Here is a 20,685-nt window from a genome sequence, read left to right as displayed (position 1 = left end):
GGAAGTATTTTGTGAAAATTGGTTTAGCTGACCTTGTTTTCATTTGCTAATTAAGTGTATGTTCTAGTAAACATATACTGTGTATCTCAGTGAGTGACACTTAGTAATACTGTTTTATTTGTATGCTTACACATCATGTAATATGTACTATGTATGTAAATATGCAGTGTCCTCTTTTATTTTAACAGTCCAGATGATATGGCTTTGACTTAATTAGTATGTTGAGTTCTGTTATACAGAATCAAGCTCAGCAAAAGAATACAGAGTTGTTGGTCACAGATTCCCATTGTGCAAGAGAGCCTCCGTCTTGTCTTCCTGTGGCTCACTGTGTTGCTTTGAAAATGCTACAAAGTTCACATCTCAGATTCAAAAAATAAATTCTATCCCCATAGAATTAATTTCATATATGCCCAACTTGCCCCTCAAATTATTTGAAAACTTCAAAACCGTAGCTATTAACCATTCTTCTCACTGTTCACTCCTCCTTTTCCTTTTATTTTTTCTCTTAAAGAGAAGGACATGCTAATAAGCACCTTTCAAAAAGAAAAGAGGAAGTAAGTAGGAAGGAAGGGAAGAAGAGAGTAAAGGTAGGATTTTTTTTTTTTTTAATGAGTTGAGTGGAAAGATACGGAAAAAGTGACAAGGCATTCTTTATAGATGTTTCTGATCAAAGACAGCCATTAGTTTTTAATTAAATTTAGAAATAGCCTTATTTAATGTGGATTTAGAAGAAATGGCATTTAAAGATAGTAGTACATCTTAGTAGTTTAAATGAATGGATCTTTCGTGTGCTTCATAATTTTAAAAAATTTGTATCTGTGAAATAGGATGCTGTTGTATTGAAAACAGATAACTTATGGAAGTGTTTTAAGTGTCTGTTTCATAGTTCATTAACTATGTAGATCATCTGCCTTTTGCTTCTCTTACTGCTGTTTTGAGGGCATTAATCTTCAGTTTTGATCTGAAAATGAAGGAGGAATAAAAAAACAAAATATAATTTCTGCTGCTTATTAGGGCTGTAATTAAGGTCTTTTGGGAAGTGACAGGTGCTATGAGCTGAAAGACAGTTTACCTTTGCTCTAAGTTTTATTTCTCCATATTATTCTTGTCTCCTACTTAGTCAAGTTATTTTTATTTAAAATACTTAATGGAAGTCCTTTTTTGAGAAGGCAAGTTTGATGTAGCAATAAAGAAATGCTTTGTTTTATTCTCTAACCCTGAAGAGAGGTGAAAATAATCATGGTATGACGATTTTTTGTCAGGCCAGGAAAGAACATTATGTATAAAAATATAAAAGAGGCAAAATAAATTGAGTCATGACTGGCAGGAAATGCCAGGAAATATTTGACTTCATAATATTGATGTTCTTGTAACCTTTTGGAAAAAAATACCCAAATTTATTAATTCTGGCTCTAGTGTTGAAAATGATATGGCTCCACACTTTATGTTTTTATCTTCAGTGTGGCAGGAGGTTCTAGGAAATTGTTAATTGCTATTTTTAACTTGAATTTAGATCTATAAACTTGATAAAGTTGGCAGTCTTAACTATTTATAATCTGGTACCTAGAAATATCTTTTTTCTGTTACGGTGCTAAACTTAAATCTAAACTTTGTTCCCCAACTAGTAATCTCACTTTAAACCTGGCATTAGGAAAATGCCCTGCTCCCATCGAGGATCTAATAAGTTCTTACCCTTCGCTCAATGCTTATCTGGCGTACTGTCTTCTACAGAACACAGCCTATACCCACAATCCCAAATGATCCTTTGCAAGGCTTCAATAAATAATTACAAGTGAGTAAGGTCCACACAGATTAGAAGAGAGTCGCCTAAGAGAAAAATACCACTGCAGTTCTAATATGCATTTACATACCTTACAGTGTTGGAAACATTTAATGGAATGGTTTTTAAAAGCTAAAAATTATAATTAGCCATTCGCTCAACAAGGTGAAAGTCTGTGGAAAAGCCCCACACTTCTCTGTAGCACGTAGAGACATCTATCTATATCACACAGTACAGTGACCCCACATGCACACTGAGATGGGTAATTTTTAGGCTCCCAGAATTGTGGTGAAATTGAGTTTCTGATAGCTCATTTCCAGAAACTTGATTGCTTTTGTTGAACTACTTTATCATTAATAGCCTCTGGTAGAATCTGCTTCTGCTACTAAATTCTAGACTGATGAGAAGTGTAATGCTCTAGTCTTTGCCATGATGTATGCCCGATCTCGAGTGCCGCCGAACTTCTGAGTAATTCAGGGTATAAAAAGGAAGTGTAGTTTGCTTACAGATTATGCCCAGCCAACTCACCTGGTTTGGTGGGGCCCCCTTCTAAGTGCCTCTGATACTCCCTAGGGATGTAAAATGTCTCTCTCTCTCTCTCTCTCTCTCTCTCTCACACACACACACACACACAAATTCCAGTCTTAAGTAGACCACAGCTTAATCATTATAAGTTGATGGTTATAATACAGCTGATTGTGATAATTATCATATATAGTCATGAGCAGGATTGTGGGCAGAATACTGTGAGCTCACTCAATCCAGTGTATTTGGGCAAGTTTTCACAAAAGAGGTTATGTTTGTATGCTGAGGTTTGAGTGAAACTCTGAATTGGCAGGAGTGGACAAGGGCATCCCAAGCAGAGAGAATATCACAAGCAGATCTGGTAAGTGGCAAGAGTATAGGGTAGACATGTGGTTGGCGATTCGAATGATGGGGCTAAGGGTTGAAACCAGACTGGGAAGAACTTTGTGTGCTAGACCAGGGATCTGAACTTAATCTCCTAGACACAAGGAGCCAGCCGGGAGTGCCGTGACAAGATGAGGTGAGAAAGGCAGTTAGGGAAGATCACTCAGGCAGGAAACAATGTGAAGGATCAATGGGAACAAGAGAGAGCAAGCTGGTAAGTGACACAGAAGTGGAAAGTAGGCAGACTGGGTTCAGACAGGATAATGGGATTTAAGGCAAGTGGAAACTACAGATAAATGAGCATAATATATTTAAAATGTGTACGTGAAATCAGATGTCCAAATATATGACACAAATGTGCCGTAAGTGATTAGGAATGAGTTTCCTAGAGGTGATGAGGTGATTTTAGTAGGTGGAAGAAACTGGGCAGAGCCTGCTAGTCAGTCTTCCTACTTTTTTCTCTGTAAATTCGGGGATGCTAATTTGGAGCAGAGAAGGTGTTACTTTGGCATCTTATGGCTCAGGATTCAGAAGCCTGTAGGCGTTCACGGTTCTTGATTTGGATGTGGAAATGCTCAGAGGCAAAGCTCTCTGTCCTGCTGCAAGTCTCAATCACAAGCGAAGCTTCTGACACATACGGCAGTTGTAGGTTAGGCCTGTCATCTGTGTAAAGCCCTGCGAGGGGCCGCCTTGTCCTGCAGCGGGTACAGCCGTTGCGGGCTCCCGGCAACCAGTGGTTGCATGACTGAAGTATGTGACCCAGAATTGATTTGCTGGCACAGAAACTTAACAGAAATTATTTGGAGGATGAATAGAACATTCATGATTTTCTTTTCTTGGGATCATTATCGTGACTTCCATGGAGTGTACTGGAAATATATGAAAAGGCTACTTAATCGTTCCAACTGTTACAAGTTCTATGTATCTGATTTTATACGCACGCAAAATATATATTAGATGAATATTAAAACATCTAAGAAGGTTTTTTTGCTTGTTTTTTCCTAGTTTGGGGTTTGGAGTTAAGAACTTATCTCACGAACTATCATTTTTTTCTCCTTTGACCTTGCCTTACGAGGTTAAATTCTGATTCTCATGGCATTTATTTCTGCCACTAACATTGCGAGTTAAGAAAGTAGTATTTATCCCCTAAAGCCATGTTTTTTATAACTGTAAATACAACAAAGAACATCTTACGTGTATTGTTAAAATATTTCCCTGAGAATGACTCTCTATTATATGAGAAATCTAAACTTGTATCCACATATGTATTTATATTTATAACTGTGATTTTAGAGTTGTAGAGGAAATGTTCGAACTTTGTCCAGAGCCTTGCTGGTATGGGGGCAGAAAATTGCTACGAATGGGTGTATCAGTACAATTGCAACAAAAAATTCATTTGTCATAAATTGGTTGGATGTAGAGATTACGAGAGTAAGCCAGGGAGACTTGTCAAACAAGAGACAGTGTCATGGAACTGAACTTTGTCTAGCAGAGGCTTCGTGTCGCCTGCTACTCTCAACCAAAAATGGTGTCTGACTTAAACTGAAAAGTCCTGATCCTTCGCACTAAATCATAAACATAACTCATAACTGGATATCTGAAATTTCAGGATCTCAAGTGTAGTCTTTAGTAGGAGCACACACAAAATAGGAACTGAGTCTTCATAGAAGGAACTGAGCCCCCTAGCAGTACTGGTCAGTTGCTATTCAGCCAAATGCTTGATCCCATTCTGGTCCCTCCCCATGGGTCTCAGCTGCCAGGGCCAGGTCTGCCTCGTACCCAGGTGCACCTTTCTCCTTCTCTTGTCTTTCCGAGAGGCTTGTCTCCATCCTCTCTTCTTACTTTGCTCTTTCCGTTCTTTTCGGAGGTCTGTTTGGCCAGTTTCCTTCCTCCTTTAACTACACTTGCCACTCACAAAGGGATTTCAGATGTATTACAGTCATGAAAAGGTTTAAGAAAAATGTGAAAACGTTGAGAGTAGGAGTCTTATTCCTCTTAAAAAACGCATGCCTTTGTGGAAGTTTTTTAAACAGTTCTGTAGAACTAATCTGTAGAAAGTACGTGTCGTGCCTACTGTTAAAATATAGCAAGGATTATTACCTTTGTTTTGTATAGGAAGAAGTAAATGTCCATTTTTTTCAGCAGTTTAGTGAAAGAGTTCAATCTGTTAAGTGTTTGGGTTCTCACGAAATAGTTATTCACTTTAACCTCAAAGGTTCAAATTCGTATAATTTCATGAGATCGTCTCACACTCTGCCTTCGATTATTGTCTTCAGTGGTAGTTTCATGGATCTTCTTTTCACTCAAACCTTAACCACTCAAGCTAAAGTGTATTTTTTGTCAAAGAAACCAGAATGTTAGGCACGCAGAGTGAACTGGACTTTTCGCTATAATTCTGAAACGTTCCATTAAGAAATTAATTTTCGCGCTTGCCTTCGCATGAATGAGAAAGTCTGTCCACCAGTTTTTAAAGTGTCGTCAATTTTTACCGTTTCTTGGTGTCGGCGTGGCACTTGTGATGTAAAGTCTGTGTTTCCCGTGTGCCTGCAGGACACCGCTATCGTGCATCCGGTTCCCATCCGCATGACTCCGAGCAAGATCCACATGCAGGAGATGGAGCTGAAAAGAACCGGCAGCGGTGAGAGGGCTGCTGCCTGCTGCCGGGCCGGGCTCCGGTTGGGGGTTAGCGGCAACTAAACGCACAGTTCCTCTTCGGGGGTTCACGTCTAGTTCATCATTGTCTGTTTTTTAACATAGTCCTTTTCTGCAAGCATGCATATACATGCGGGCGTGTATGTGCTTTTCATCTTGTATCAGTTGAGTTTATATTACAAAGTCTTAAAGGAAGGACTCTTGGCATATGTGGCGTTCCAACACCCCGTGGGTTTTTATGATAACTGGTGTGAATTCACATTTTAAGCGTGTTGGGATTTTAACCAAAGAGGTTTACGGTTAAAATAAATTTTAGCTTTAAAATTGTATGTTTTGCTTGAACTCTTGAAGTTTCTCCCTACTTTAAATTTTTTGTTTTTAACGTTTATTCATTTTTGAGAGACAGAGAGAGACAGAGCATGAGCAGGGGAGGGGCAGGGAGACAGGGAGACACAGAATCCCGAAGCAGGCTCCAGGCTCCGAGCTGTCAGCACAGAGCCCGATGTGGGGCTCGAACTCACGAAGTGCGAGATCATGACCTGAGCCGAAGTCGGACGCTCAACCGACTGAGCCACCCAGGCGCCCCTCTCCTTACTTTAGATTAAATGTTTTAGTTAGGGCTTCTCAGAGGTATATTTATTTTGTATATAAATCAGCATTATAAATTACCTTTTTTTTTTTTTTTTTAGAGAGAAAGATTGTGTACATGGGAGGGGCAGGGGGGGAGAGAGAGAGAGGGGGGGGGGGAGAGAGAGAGAGGGAGGGAGGGAGGGAGGGAGAGAGAATCGTAAGCAAGTTCCATGCTTAGCAGGGAGGATGACACGGGGCTCGATCCCACCACCCTGGGATCGTGACCTGAGCTAAAAATCAAGAATCGGATGCTTAAATGACTGAGCCGCCACCCAGTCACCCCATAAACTACTAACTTTACAACCATATGTGGGGTGCTTTGTTTAATTACCCTGAAGGGGATAAAATTAATGAAGTATGAACATACAACTTGACTCTTCTGTTATAAAGTATCTTCTGTTACGGCAGAAAACTAAATTCTATATAAACAAGCTTATGTTTTATTAAAAATACTATTTTGGGGGCGCCTGGGTGGCGCAGTCGGTTAAGCGTCCGACTTCAGCCAGGTCACGATCTCGCGGTCCGTGAGTTCGAGCCCCGCGTCGGGCTCTGGGCTGATGGCTCAGAGCCTGGAGCCTGTTTCTGATTCTGTGTCTCCCTCTCTCTCTGCCCCTCCCCCGTTCATGCTCTGTCTCTCTCTGTCTCAAAAATAAATAAACGTTGAAAAAAAATTTAAAAAAAAAAAAAAAAAAAAAAAATACTATTTTGTCTTATGTCTCATGGCATACCTGCTACTTCTTTGAAATACCTAAATGAAGTCTTGAACTCTGAGATTTATGAATGTATTAATTCAGGTCTTGTACTTTCACCTATTAATTCTCTACTAGATCATACTAATCCCACTAGCCCATTACTTGTGAAAACGTCTGACCTGTCAGAGGAAAGTAAGATAAATTCATCGGTGAAATTTGCTTCTGGAAATACTGTAGGTAAGTGAAAAATAGCATTACAGCTTCCATTTGAAGTTGATTGAGTCTCAATTTAGAGTCTGAATAATTCAAATGTGTAGCTATTTCGTATTACCTTTACTGAATAAAGTAGAGATTAGTCAACCCTTTGACACCTCCTACCCTCTAGATGGGTAAATGGTTGCTCATTGCCTCCTGGACCTGCTTCCAGGCAGGCTTTCTGTTTGCCATCCCTCTCGGTTAGCCACGTTTAGTCCATGACTCCTCCCACCAGCTCCTTTCTCTCTCTCTCAGTAAATTGTGTGTACATTCATTTATGCAGCCTGTGTTAATGGAATACTGCGTGCCAAGCTCTGTTCTAGACACTGGGGATTCAGCAGTTAAAACAGAAAAAAAAAAAAATCTTTGCCCTAGTGGAGCTTACATTCGGTAGGGGGTGTAAAAGAAAAACTTAGTTTAAAAAAAAAAGGAGCTCGTATCTTAGGAGATAATTAACACAGTTGATAAGGATAAAGCTGGGAAAGGGAAGAGGAAGTGACATTTTAAATAAGGTAGTCAAAGAAGACCTTACCAAAAGATGACATTTGGGTTAAAATCTGAAGGAGATGAGGGATTCAGCTTTGAACATCTGAAGGAAGGACGTTTAAGGCACAGGAAAGGGCACATGTGAAGCCCTGGTTTAGAGTAGTCATCAGGGAACAGTGTAAGAATGGCTCTTGCTGAATGAGATGAAAAGCCATTAGAAGGTTTTGAACGAAGAAGTATGTGGTTGGCCTTTATTTTTTAACAGGATCACTCTGGCTGCTGTATTAGTAACAGGCCTGAAGAAAGCAAGAGTCAAAACAGGGAAATAATAGAATAATATTTAGACTATATTAGAATAATACAGGCGAGAGAAGATGACAGCCTGGCCTGGAGTGGTAGCAGTGGGAGTGCTGAGAAACGGTCAGATTCTGACTCTGTTTGGTGGGGAAAGTACGTGGGACTTGCTTACCTGTGTGATCGAGGATGGGGGTGAGAGGTCAAGGGCGATTCAGGGAATTTTGGCCCGATACACTAGGAACTGAGGAAGGCTGTGATAAGAGTAGGTTTGTTGGGGAAGATTGGAGGTTGACTTTTGGACATCTCTGGTTTGAGGTGCCTGTTAGAACATCCAAGTGGAAATCGGGTAGTTTTAGTATCATTCCTGCAGAATTAAACAATTCAGTTATTTGATGAGAAAAAGGAACGGGGTACATTTTGAAATGAAACTAAACCAAATAACCAGTCCCTTTAATTTATAATCCTTGAAAGTGTGGAGTAGTATTAGTGTTCCTTCAGATCGACCCTGGAGTTTCTGTTTTAAAATCTGTTACTGTATCACAACCATTAGGCTGCCTCTGGAGTTCTCTGCTCCTCATAAGAGTTTGAGGAATTGGCAGTGATATTTTCTCAGGCGAAAAACGGTGAACCTCTGGCTAATTTCATAAGTTTTATTGTGGTCTATGCATATTTTTTATTCCTATTTACATTAACTTCTCTAGATTATAACTTGTTCCGTGTGCATAGTATTTTGTTGTGTAAATATGCCATGATTGATTTGATTTATGTTTAATTGTTAACATTTAATGACACTAGGATGAACTCTTAAGCTATTAGCCAGTTTTTAAATGTCTCTGATTTGAAGTAATAATTATCATATTTGTTTAGAGTGTCTAGAGTAAAAAGTGAATAAAAAATTATTATTAAATAGGGTATATTCCATTTATCAGCAGATGGGTACAGTAGTTCAGACTCTTTTACTTCGGACCCAGAACAGCTTGGAAACAATGTAACTCATCAAAGGTCAGTATTTCTGTCAATAAAAAAACACAGGAAATATGTTGTCACATTGTATTATTGAGAGTTATTTTAGAACCAAGTATACATTATTTTCCTCTCTTCTTCAGTTCTCTGAAGGCTGTCAGGTTGCCTCCTGGTTTATGTAGAAGGGAAATGATTTCGATTCTTTCCAAGTCTAAGAGGAAAACAAAAGGAACCCTTACCTTACCCCGCGGTAGTCTCTGGAAGGTTTGGGAAGTGCTGTAGTAGCATTAGCAGTTTAAGGTAGTCCTTTGTGAAGGTAAACAGCTGAGAGTCTAAATAGGTACTAGAGGTACAGATTTTCTTTTAAAGCCTTGGTGGCAAGTGCCAGCAATTCTGTTTTGAGATGCCATCTTTCTAGATGGCACACCCTCACGTTGGGCTACCTACCCTCCCTGAAGATCTGCGTGACATAGAACCTTTCAGACACAAATAGAAAAGGTGTGGGATAGGGTGAAGTGGCCAGGGATTTGTCTGCAAGGGCTTAACTTAACCATCCACTAAAGTCCGTGGACAGGACAGGAGCATCTTTTTCCCCTCTCCTGTTATACATGCTCAGTATCCTTTGGCCACGTGCCTGGAGGATGTATATAGAGACAAGTAACACAGAATCTCAGAAGAGCTTCTTGAGTCAAAGCCTGCTTCTTCATATAATTCTTTCTGTATATCTTAGAGTTCTCAGTCATCTTGAGTTTTATTCTCCTTTTTATCCCTATAAGTGAGGAGCAGATCGTCAGAGTCCGTGAGACTCTTTTTCAGAATACAAAAGACTTCAGTGGCAAAAAAGTGAATCTCTGGTGGGGGGGGGGGGGTCGAAAATGAGGACAGTCCCCTATACGATGAGATGGCCTGTGGAGACACAGGAATGGTCACCTCAGATAGTTGAGCAAGATTCTGCTTCACTTTCCCAAACTTCAAACTTTAAATAAGTTGAAAGCTAACCATATCTGAAAGTGAAGTCTCTCTTTCTTGAAAATGATTTTTCAAACTAATATTACCTTTAATGGAATGGGAAAACCATTACTAGGTTTTCAGTCTACCTTGAATTCATGTTAATAACTTTCTTTTCAGATTTTTTAAATGTATAATCATCCTTTATAATAAAAGGGTATTTGCCCCATTAAATAATTTTTTGTTTAACGTATATCAGAAAGTCTTCTCTTTATTCATTGGTATACTTGTCATACCTACTTGAGAAAATGTCACACCAGTGAGATCATTTGCTGCTTAGCCAAGTTGAATGCTTAAAAAGAAGAAAGCTCCAATACCAGTAGCATCACGAAGTGTAATGGGTGGATTTTGTAGGTCTCATTCTGGAACGTCGCCTGATAACACTGCACCACCGCCTCCCCCTCCAAGGCCTCAGCCTTCTCATTCTAGATCATCATCTTTAGATATGAATCGGACCTTTGCAGTCACCACAGGTGGGTCAGAAGACCATAAAATCATTTGATTCTAAAGTTCATTAAAGAGCACAACATTTTATTTTCTTTTCTCTTAATATGTCTCATTTTTTTTATCTGAAGAAGAATTTTGAATTTAAAAGGTGTCAAGTGAGAGGAATTTTTTTTCTTAATGTGATTGAGTTAAAATGATAAAAGATGGGAACCTGAGAGATGCCACCAGAGAGTTTAAAACAACCATGTGGAGAGAGATTAAGGAGGGAAAGCTGACAGAGGAGAGAGAAGACATATAACTTACTCCAAGGTTTTAATTTCTATATAACTGGTTGTATTGCTATTATGTTGATCAAAATAGAAAAGTTAGGACCAGGCGATGAAGATGTTCTGTTTTGGACATTATGAGTTTGGAGTGATGAGGAAAAGGGGACGTAATAACAGGCTATTGGACTTGTGGGTTAAGAAAGATTGTATTATTTGGGAATCATTTACATAGAAACGATAGAATGAATGAAAAAAGAAAATTTGGACGTCTGTGCATTTTATAGCTGAAGAGCATTCAGAAGTAGGAGAAGAAAGCCAAGATGGTATAGTATTATGGAAACAGGCATGTCACGACTGTCTCGTGCAGAGAACAAGAGAAACGAGGTCTGAGAAAGGGCCATGAGGCTTGGTTATTAAGTCCTACGTAGATAGTTTTACAGGATAGTAAATGCCTTCTAGTACTTATCAAACATTCTTACAAATCTTCATCATTTGATCACATTCACTCCACCTGTTTGTTGTACTAGCAAAGTGTGTATTTACTAAAAATACAACTTGTGTGTTTACTCAGGACAACAACAGGCTGGGGTTGTTGCCCACCCTCCTGCAGTGCCTCCAAGGCCACAGCCCTCACAGGTAATCCTTCGGTGCTTCCATTACTGGGTGGTCTTATCTGTTAGGCGTTCACTGCTACTCTAGAATTACTTTGAAGATCAGGAATTACCTAATTGTCATTCTTTTTTTTTTTTTTTTTTAATGTTTATTTTTGAGAGAGAGAGAGAGAGACAGAGTGTGAGCAAGGGAGGGGCAGAGAGAGAGGGAGACACAGAATCCAAAGCAGGCTCCGGGCTCCGAGCTGTCAGCACAGAGCCCCACACGGGGCTCGAACCCACGAACCGCGAGATCATGACCTGAGCCAGAGTCAGACGCTCAACCGACTGAGCTACCCAGGCGCTCCTCTAATTGTCATTCTTAATGAACATTTCATTCAGAGAAGCTAAGTCTTGTTTGGAAGTCAAGAATAATGATTGGAGTTATCTTTTGAAAGAAGCTTAAAAGTGGACCAAATGATAATGTCTTGATAAAGGAAGGTTTAGTGGAGAGAACAACAGGTTGGGTGACAGGAGATGTCCGTTTATGTCCTGGATCTAGCAGCACCTCAGTGCCCTCACTGCGTCTCTCTGGCGATGTTATTCCAGCAGTAGAGGAGGTGTCAGATGACCTCTGTATCCCTGCCAGGCAGAAATTGTTTCCGTCTAATCTGTTCTAAGATTCTCGATTATAGCTGTTAGTTTTATGAGACTGGCTGGCTGACTACCTTTTACATGAATGAATTCGGTTGATTTTTCTGGGTTAGATCCTTATAATGAAGTTGGTTATTTGAAGTTAAAAAGATGGTTTCTTAGTCTTTACGAGCAAGATACTGAAATTTGAAGATTTTAGTATGTATTTTACCTCAAGTACTAGCGAAAATATATATTGGGTTAAACTGGAAACCCAGGGAGTTGGTCACTTGATTCAAGAACCAGTCCAGCGGGGAAGACAGACCTGTAAACAACAATTACAGGACAAGCGCTGCTCCAGGCGTATTTGTAAAATGCTTCGCCACAGCTTTACTAGCTAGTGAAGTCAAGGGTCATGTTGAAAAGGTGTAAGTAAAACAAAGGAAGTAAGGCTCTAAGCAAAGACTTGAGAGATGAAGTAGTGTTTCTTGGGGAGAGGGCCCTCCAATCAGAAGGAATGACATTGCCTGGCATAATCAAGGGAAGACGAGTTAGTTCTGTGCAACCGGAGTGACAGGGAATGAAACTGTGGACGTGGGGAAGGGGCAGATCATCTCCAGATCAAGAGTTTTTCTTACAGGAGATGGAGAATTTTTAACAGATAAGCAGGGGAGAGACTGCAGATTTATTCCTGTGTTGTCCTGTACTTCCATCACAATAAAACTGCTCACAGTGTATTTTAATTCCTTGTTTTCTTGTTCTTATCCTGCACTAGACTGTCTGCTTCGTTAGGTCATGGGCCTTATTTTTTTGTTTGCTCTTATTTCCATAGTGCTTGGCCAAAAGTTAGATCCTCAATAAATGTATTTTTGGGTTGAAGATTTTAGAGGATTGCTCTGGCAGAGGAGTGGAAGAAAATTGAAGGGGAGTAATGCCAAAGTATTGGGAGAAGAGTTAGAGTGGTGGTTTTCACACTTTAACGTAACCTTTTTAGAAATATGATGGAACATTGTTTTAATAAAAGTAACTTTTTTAAAGCACAAACTGTTGTGCAGTGGCCCGATTAAAAAAAAAGAGACACAAGCGGAGAATCTGGGAGTAGGGCCAGACCCTCCCTGTCCTCGGATGTACTTTCTTTGTAATAAGAATTTTGTAAAAGTATCTTTTTTTTAAATCTCCTTTAAAAACTTATTTATTTTGAGAGCGAGTGCAAGCAGGGGCCGGGGGGCGTGGAGGGGGGCGCGGGGAGAGAATCCCAAGCAGGCTCCGTGCTGTCAACGCAGAGCCCGGCCGGGTTTGATCTCATGAGTCGGACGCTTAACCACCTGAACCACCCAGCTGCCCCTAAAAGTATCTTTTTTTATTGAAAGTTTGTCATCTTAACCTTTTGAGTGTCTCAGCATGTCACTTACGGTTTTTTAGAGGCTAGATGCTACTGTAGCTCACCTCCCTGAATTTACAGGTAACAAGGTTATTTGTACAATGTATTTTCAAAGAAGGTTGCTGCCAGTGATACACTAATGTGTGTTCCTCCCTCCTAAACCATCGTGTAGGCTCCTGGTCCCGTTGTGCATCGCCCAGTGGATGCCGATGGCCTAATAACTCACACTAGTACCTCACCTCAGCAGATACCAGAACAACCAAATTTTGCAGATTTCAGCCAGTTTGAAGTATTTGCTGCATCAAACGTAAATGAAGAACAAGAGGATGAAGCCGAGAAACATGCAGAGGTCTTACCGGTGAGTTTTCAAGGGCTTAGCTGATTTTCTGCTGGGAAACGCTTCCCACATTATATTCATAAGTAGGTCTGTAAACAGAGGAACCTCTAAAAAGTACATACTAGAATGAACATGAGTGAATAAAATATCTTCTGCTGCTGCTCTAGAGGATTTCTGTTCCCTAGGTCTGTGCTTCTTAATTTTTTTAATTGGTCTTAGACACCTGCTGGTTGCAATATAATGCTTAATAAGAATGAGAATCTGCGTGGAAGTTAGTTGTCGTGTGAAAAGATACAAACACAACCATCTGGTCATGGCTGAAACACTGCTCAGGGGCTTGCTTCTTAATGCTGAGCGTCTGATGTGTGATTTGGTGAAGATTTCCGTGTAATAAGTGGCTATGGTTACCATAGCTACACTCCATTTGTGTGACAGTAAGTCACTTCAGTTAGACAGCAGCGTTCCAGGAGATTCTGTTTAGTTCTAGTGGCAAGAACTTCTCTAGGGATTCCTGACCTCACTAAACATAAATGTGAAGTTGGAGAGACTTATTAAAGCTTCTTACAGATCCGATCCATGGGAAATTTTCTACTAGCCGCTTCTTCAAGCCTGTAACTTTCTGCCTAGCTCTGGGGCCTCTAGGTGTGTGGGCTGTGCCTCCAGGAAGGCAGGGCGAGCCTGAGGGGAAGTCCAGGTGTGCCCAAGGCATTGGGTACTCGGCTCTCTGGGGTGGAGGCATCCGCTCCCCCAAACGCAAGAATTTTCCAGACTGTGCCGGGCTGCATTCTCAGCCCTCCCCTTCTCCCTCAGAGACCTGTCACCTTCCCTGCTCCCTGCCTTTCTGTAGGACAGAATAGTCATTGTATGGGGTTTTCTCAAATTCCTTATTATCAGACTGAACATTTTCTTAATATTTTACTCTCTGATTTGTTAACATATGTATTTATGCATAATTTTATACTGATTACATATAGTTAGGAATGATAATATATTCATCTCTAGGTTGAAAAAGCTTCTGATCCTGCAAGTTCTCTTCGAGTTGCCAAAACAGATAGTAAAATTGAAGAGAAGACAGCTGCTAGTGCTCCTGCCAATGTGGTAGGCGACAAGTCTTGTATAATATCGGTTATTTTGTACATATAAAATGTTATATGATGTCATTTTTACCTTGTAAGATTTTAAAACTGACAGAAATCTTAGAAATAAAGTTAACTGTAGAGCAACCTAACCCACCCACTGCCAGAACTGTAATATACTGAGTCGGTCTCAGAACAAGGTCTGCCCGTTTAAAAATTCTAGGAGATAATAGTCTGTCATCCAGTATAGACCATAGGTTCTCAGAACTCATGTTACTACATTGTTCACATGCATAAAATAGAGCTTCCTTATTGGTCACATTCAGTTTGTTTTATTGCAGTCTTAAGTGTCATAGGGAAAAATGGTCAACCCTTGAAGAATGTTATGCTCTGGGCTCTTCTTCTTGACTGTTTTGGGGATTATTTTTTCCCCAGCACATTTCATGAAAATTTCTACACACACGGTAAAGTTGAGAGAATTTTACGTTATATACATCAAAAAACCCACACTTGACCGTACCATTACCAGTTTCCTGTACTTGCATTGTCATGTATCTCTCCGTCCTTTATCTACATCAGTTTTTCGTATCTGTTTTTTGCATTTCAAAGTAAATTACAGATACTGGCATATTTTTCTGTTCAGAGAAAAGTCTTGGTAATTTTTTTTTTCTGTTCTCATCCAGATATTCCCAGTAGTTATTACAGCACGTGCCTCTGAAATTCCTTAAATTGTGCTTTCTGGACACCTTAGTTTGTACCGTATTTCTGTGATGTTTTTTAATAGTGTGTTTTTGTCAGCTCACGGCAACACATAGCACTTAACCAAAGATATGGCAGTTGATTCTCATTTTTATCTATGAACAGTCAAATCAGGTTATGGTAAATGCCAAAATACCATATTCGAATCTCAGTTTCCAACAAAATGTCCACTTGTATTCAAGAGTTACAAATTACTGGGGCTCCTGGGGGGCTCAGTGGGTTAAGCGTCCGACTTCGGGGCAGGTCATGATCTCACGGTTTGTGGGTTCGAGCCCCACAGCGGGCTCTGTGCTGACAGCTTGGAGCCTGGATCCTGCCTCAGATTCTGTGTCTCCCTCTCTCTCTGCCCTCCCCGCTCATGCTGTCACACGCATGTGCGCATTCTCTCTCTCCCCCCGCCAAAATAAACATTTAAAAAGTTACAATTATTGTGCATTTTAGTTATGAGTTTTAAAGTATTGCCTAGCTTTCTACTTCTTTATAAATTGCTTTATTATTGATATATTTTAGTATTTTTGAGTAGGAAATCCTAGGATAATGGATACATATTTCTGGAGACTCCCTTTTATACTTATTAAACAGGTATATATATTGAGCATGTTTCTTGTTAACATTTAAACTGTGAATATTATAGTTTTGAGTCAGATTTGGGACTCAAGGAACTCCTGTTGCCCTTTTTTTTTTTTTAATTTTTTTTTTCAACGTTTATTTATTTTTGGGACAGAGAGAGACAGAGCATGAACGGGGGAGGGGCAGAGAGAGAGGGAGACACAGAATCGGAAACAGGCTCCAGGCTCTGAGCCATCAGCCCAGAGCCTGACGCGGGGCTCGAACTCCCGGACCGCGAGATCGTGACCTGGCTGAAGTCGGACGCTTAACCGACTGCGCCACCCAGGCGCCCCCCTGTTGCCCTTTTTAAAAGAGTATCTTGTTAGGTACATTCACAATTGTGATGTCAACAGCCTCTCCTATTGAAATGTAACTTAGCTGTGGTTACATCTGTATAAATTGTTTTAAAGTGGGACAGATGACTTTTAATTTTTGGAGAATAAGCAGTTTAAAGAAAGCAAATGATGTTGGTGAAGTGCTAATTAACCGTGAATGTCTTCAGGACATGCTCCTTGTTGACGGAATTCTTCTCTTCCAGAGCAAAGGCACAACACCCCTTGCGCCACCACCTAAACCTGTTCGCAGAAGATTAAAATCAGAAGATGAATTAAGGCCAGAAGTTGATGAACATACACAAAAGACCGGTGTCTTAGCTGCTGTTCTTGCATCACAGCCTTCTATTCCTAGGTAATCAGAGTAGTTCTGAAACAAATGTAATTACTAGTAACAAAAAGCACAGCAATTAAATTATCAGACTAGCTCTTTAGTTGAGCAGAGGTTCTCAGCTTCTCCTCTTTAAGCATTTTCTCTTTTATGAGCAGGTGTAATATGCTTTCCACTTTTCCTCTTTCTATTATTAAGTTCAATTCCATTTTAAAACCCAAACGCAAACCCTTGAGCAGATTTTTAAAAAATTGATAGTGTGGAATAACACTAATATTTTAACTACGGTTGTCTTAGATCCAGCTGACTCAGGGGCTTGTGCGCCAAATTCATCCCATGGCCTGTTTTTGTAAGTCCCAGAACTAAGGCTTTCACATTTGTGTAAAAAAGAGAAGAGCCAAGAGAAAGGAAAACAAAACAAAACAAAACAAGAATATGCTGCAGAAACCATATGACCCACAAATTTAAAATATTTACTGTGTGGTTGTATACAGAAGAGGGTTGCTGATGAGTTCTACAGAAGAAGAACAATTAATAATAATTAAGCTTTGATACTTTTGGCTGACCACTGAAACCAAGTAAGTGAGGTTGAACTATGCCATTAAGGCAAAAGATGCTCTTCTACTTTCTGGATTTAGTGATAGGTCAGGGAAGAATGAGAGAACTTAAAGATAAGAAATGAAAGTCATGTTTTCTTACCCTCTTTATCTTCTCAGGTCTGTTGGGAAAGATAAGAAAGCAATTCAGGCATCAATTAGACGCAATAAGGAAACCAACACAGTTTTGGCCAGATTGAACAGTGAATTGCAGCAACAATTAAAGGTATTCTGAATCTCTACTGGGGAACTTCCATGGACTCAAAACATCTTAGAGTTAATAGGAACTTAGAAGTGATCCAGCAATTCATAGGCTATATGGAACTTCCCAGGTAGCAAGAGAAACAAACGAGTTATCGAAAATGTTCTTTACGCCTTTGAACCTTTTCATATTAGAAGGAATTTTGCATATTCAATTCTGGTCTGATTGCCATACCCTACATATATATGGCATCACTATTTCTGTAATATTCCTGAACTTTCATAATGAAACCCTAGAGAGGAAATGTTGTGACCTCAGGTACCTCCAAGATCATAGACATGGTTCTCTATGCTCTTACTGAATTCTAAGATGATTTGAGCATTGTTAGTTTATCCTTTTATCAAAGACAACTCAGAATCTATTAAAGGGACTCAAACAGGTCTAAAGAAGAAGGAGGATGCGGACAATTTAGATCATGTCACATGTGGAAGAGAAAAGACTAGCCTTCAGTAGAAATGCTGCTTATGGCCAGCGTGTACTCCTGTCAACTGTACTTGAGAGGAATGGGTTTGTTTTTCTTACTACTGTGATTTCTTTGAATCCCTCCAAATAAAAATTAGCCAGAATCATTTATGGTTTACCAACATTATTAAATATTCATGTCTTGTAAACCAGTGGCTCTCAAATCTTAACATGTACACAGTTAATCAGGGGTCATGTTAAAATGCAAATTCTGGTTCATATTAGGTATGGCATGGGCCTTGAGAATTCTGCATTTCTCATAAGCTTCCAGATGATGACTGTTGCTCTCAGTTCGCGTAGCAAGGTTGTAAACCACAAAGATGAGAAAAGAGTCTGTGGAAGTATAAATTGAATTATGAAATTTGTAAAATAAATGCAGAGTTAGTTCGTTCCCAAAACATTCTGTTTATATCCCTCATCTAGCATTTATCACACCATCTGGAATTACTGTCTATGGCACATTTGTCTCTCTGGCCTACTAAAATGAACTCACTGAGAGTAAAGCATATTTTCTGCTCAGGGCGACCGTAATACATTGTCCAAATCAAAATACTTTTCAGAGAAAAGAGAGAGGGATGTGTTAATGTGTAGGCCAGGACATCAGAAATAAACTGGGGCTTCCCTAGATAAACTCACAACCGTATTGTCTCCATCCCCAAAACCTAGCGCATGTTAGGCATTTGATAAATACCTGTGAATGAATGGTATTTTTGTACAACTCTTTGATCAAAGAAGAGATTTGTAGTCTATGGTTATGAATTTGGTCTGTTGTAAAGGAAGAATGTAAAACTGAGAACAAGCTTGCTTACCATATCTTGACGATGGAAATCTTACCAGCACATGTTTTTCTGAAGAACTAAGGAAGCCTATGGAAACATCTATATAGAAGCTATGTTAAAAATCACTTTTCTCACTATATCTGAGAACAGAAAAAGGAAGTATGATATGAAATAGGAAGAGGTAGCTCTGGTTAAAACACGATACTATCAGGGTGATCGAGAAAAAGAAAAAACAAAGCAGGTGAGTTAGAATTTCCTGGCTGTCTGAAAAGACGGCTCAGAATCAACAGTGATTAGAAATTCTGATTGCAAAATAGATTTATTCTTTGTGAAACTGAAACTCAGATGAGGTTCAGGAGTTTTTATGACCAGATATCACCAGGAGAAAGAATCTGTTTAATTGATTCATCAGCTGTTATTGCAGGGGGTAGGTTTTATGCAAAATGCATGCATGAATAGCCATCATTTGCAAATTTTGGCTTTTCTAATAATTAAAAAACATTTTATTACCCTGATTTATTTTGTAAGAAAAAGATTTCAGTTAAGATCGTATCTTAATTTTGTGTACATTTAAAGAAACTACTTTTCTCACGTGAGGTATCCTTTTAAAATATGAATGACTATCCCTTCATCACAAGTTTAAATTGTTTTCTTGATGCTTAGTTGTTGTATATGTGCCTTCATTTTTGTGTACTTTGAAATATAACTTAGCTTTGCATCTTTTCTCAGGATGTTCTTGAGGAGAGAATTTCTCTGGAAGTTCAACTGGAACAACTTCGACCGTTCTCTCACCTATAAGCCAATTGCCGTTAACTGTGAACATACCCATTTTTAAGCAGTTCTGGGTCCAAGCCAATTTGGAGACCCAGACAGTCAGCTCACTGCTTAATTCAACATTGAATTTTATGATTCTGTTTTGCCCTATATGTTCACCTGTATTTAAGTATCTTTTATTTTTTAATTTCAACAATAAAAGGGTCAGGATGACTTTTTCTGGAGGTTATATTGTTTTTGTTGGCACAGCCCACTCTTCTTTACTCCGTAGCATCAGGAACTCGGAACATGGGTCCAGTGCACTTATGTGGCCAGAACCTCACACTGATTTGATTTACAGAACGGCCTTCCCGTTTATATCTCAAGCACAGACTGAAATATTTGCAAAAGGGGAGACAAAATTAAATGAATTGTCAAGTTGTCTTTTAGGTTTACATAAAGCACCTGTGGGTTTTTTTTGTAAAAATCTTTAGAATGAGTTTCCTACTGAATTTTTTTATTCGAAAGAACTATATTGCATGAGGCACTCTTTAACCCTAATCAGCAGTCTTCAGGAGTCATGTGGCACTTTCAGGTTCTTCCATGTCCACTTGGGGGTCAGAATTTATCATTTCTCTTGTGAAAATTTGAGCCATTTTACCAGTAACTTAAAATTTTCGTGTGTGAGGTTTTGACTCAGCAGTCATGTAAACTTACAAGATAGCTACGAAGCCAGGCCTTTCTTATTTGTCTCCTAGAAGGGAAGGGAAAGCGTTGAAACCACCAACAACATAAGTACCGTCCACTTGGAAACATCACCATTTTTTGCATGATTTATGCACTTGACTCTCAGAAGCTTATGCTTATCAGTCACTGCAGGGATTATTTTCAGGTAATAATGTTTTAAAACTTCTGAGGGCATTAATTATCACAGAATAAATGGAAATTTCTTGAGATTTCCAGTTTTACCTTCAGCTATCCTGTCCTTCATTCTTTCGCCATAGAGACAGGTTTTTTCCTATTAACGGAGCTTCTGAGGTGTGCCCTATTAAGAATGATATACTGTCTTAGAATTTGTTTTACATTATATGATAAATACATTTTGATCACATTTGTAAATTTGCATTCACTGCTGACCAACAACAGATGTTCCCTTTAATGGTTTATTCTGTCTGTCGGATCAAGATGTTAAGCTGCATGGATATATCATGACAGAATCAAAGTGTGATTTTACACTAATAAAACAGCACAATATTTAACTTCTGTATATTTTTTAACAAGAATTTAAGTTTTCAAGAATTAGAAGGAATCTATGTGTTTATTAAAGATGTTTAATATAGCCCAGTTCACAATCCTAGACTGTACTAGTAGATTTTATTATTATCTTAAAGGAGAACATG

The 20,685-nt window shown here is 39.3% G+C and overlaps 1 protein-coding gene across 7 annotated transcripts in view; it reads left to right on the top strand.

The window, feature by feature from the left end:
• REPS1 (RALBP1 associated Eps domain containing 1) overlaps positions 1 to 19,524 on the top strand; it is an 89,733-nt gene extending 70,209 nt beyond the window's left edge. For 4 of the 7 annotated variants that reach the window (XM_047858455.1, XM_047858456.1, XM_047858454.1 and 1 more), the window contains 10 exons: positions 5,240 to 5,327; positions 6,799 to 6,900; positions 8,631 to 8,703; positions 10,027 to 10,145; positions 10,957 to 11,021; positions 13,162 to 13,347; positions 14,329 to 14,424; positions 16,309 to 16,457; positions 17,150 to 17,255; positions 19,262 to 19,524. In XM_047858455.1, coding sequence (XP_047714411.1) covers positions 5,240 to 5,327; positions 6,799 to 6,900; positions 8,631 to 8,703; positions 10,027 to 10,145; positions 10,957 to 11,021; positions 13,162 to 13,347; positions 14,329 to 14,424; positions 16,309 to 16,457; positions 17,150 to 17,255; positions 19,262 to 19,330 — 1,053 coding nt within the window. In that variant the 3' untranslated portion in view covers positions 19,331 to 19,524. The remainder of the gene's footprint in view (positions 1 to 5,239; positions 5,328 to 6,798; positions 6,901 to 8,630; positions 8,704 to 10,026; positions 10,146 to 10,956; positions 11,022 to 13,161; positions 13,348 to 14,328; positions 14,425 to 16,308; positions 16,458 to 17,149; positions 17,256 to 19,261) is intronic. The other 3 variants (XM_047858457.1, XM_047858453.1, XM_047858459.1) reach the window with 2 other exon arrangements.
• The last annotated feature ends 1,161 nt before the right edge of the window (positions 19,525 to 20,685 follow it).

The sequence above is a fragment of the Prionailurus viverrinus genome, chromosome B2 (genome assembly GCF_022837055.1).
Source record: "Prionailurus viverrinus isolate Anna chromosome B2, UM_Priviv_1.0, whole genome shotgun sequence".
Lineage (NCBI taxonomy): Eukaryota > Metazoa > Chordata > Mammalia > Carnivora > Felidae > Prionailurus > Prionailurus viverrinus.
Note: the sequence above shows the minus strand (reverse complement) of the source record. Positions and strands in the feature narration are given on the sequence as shown.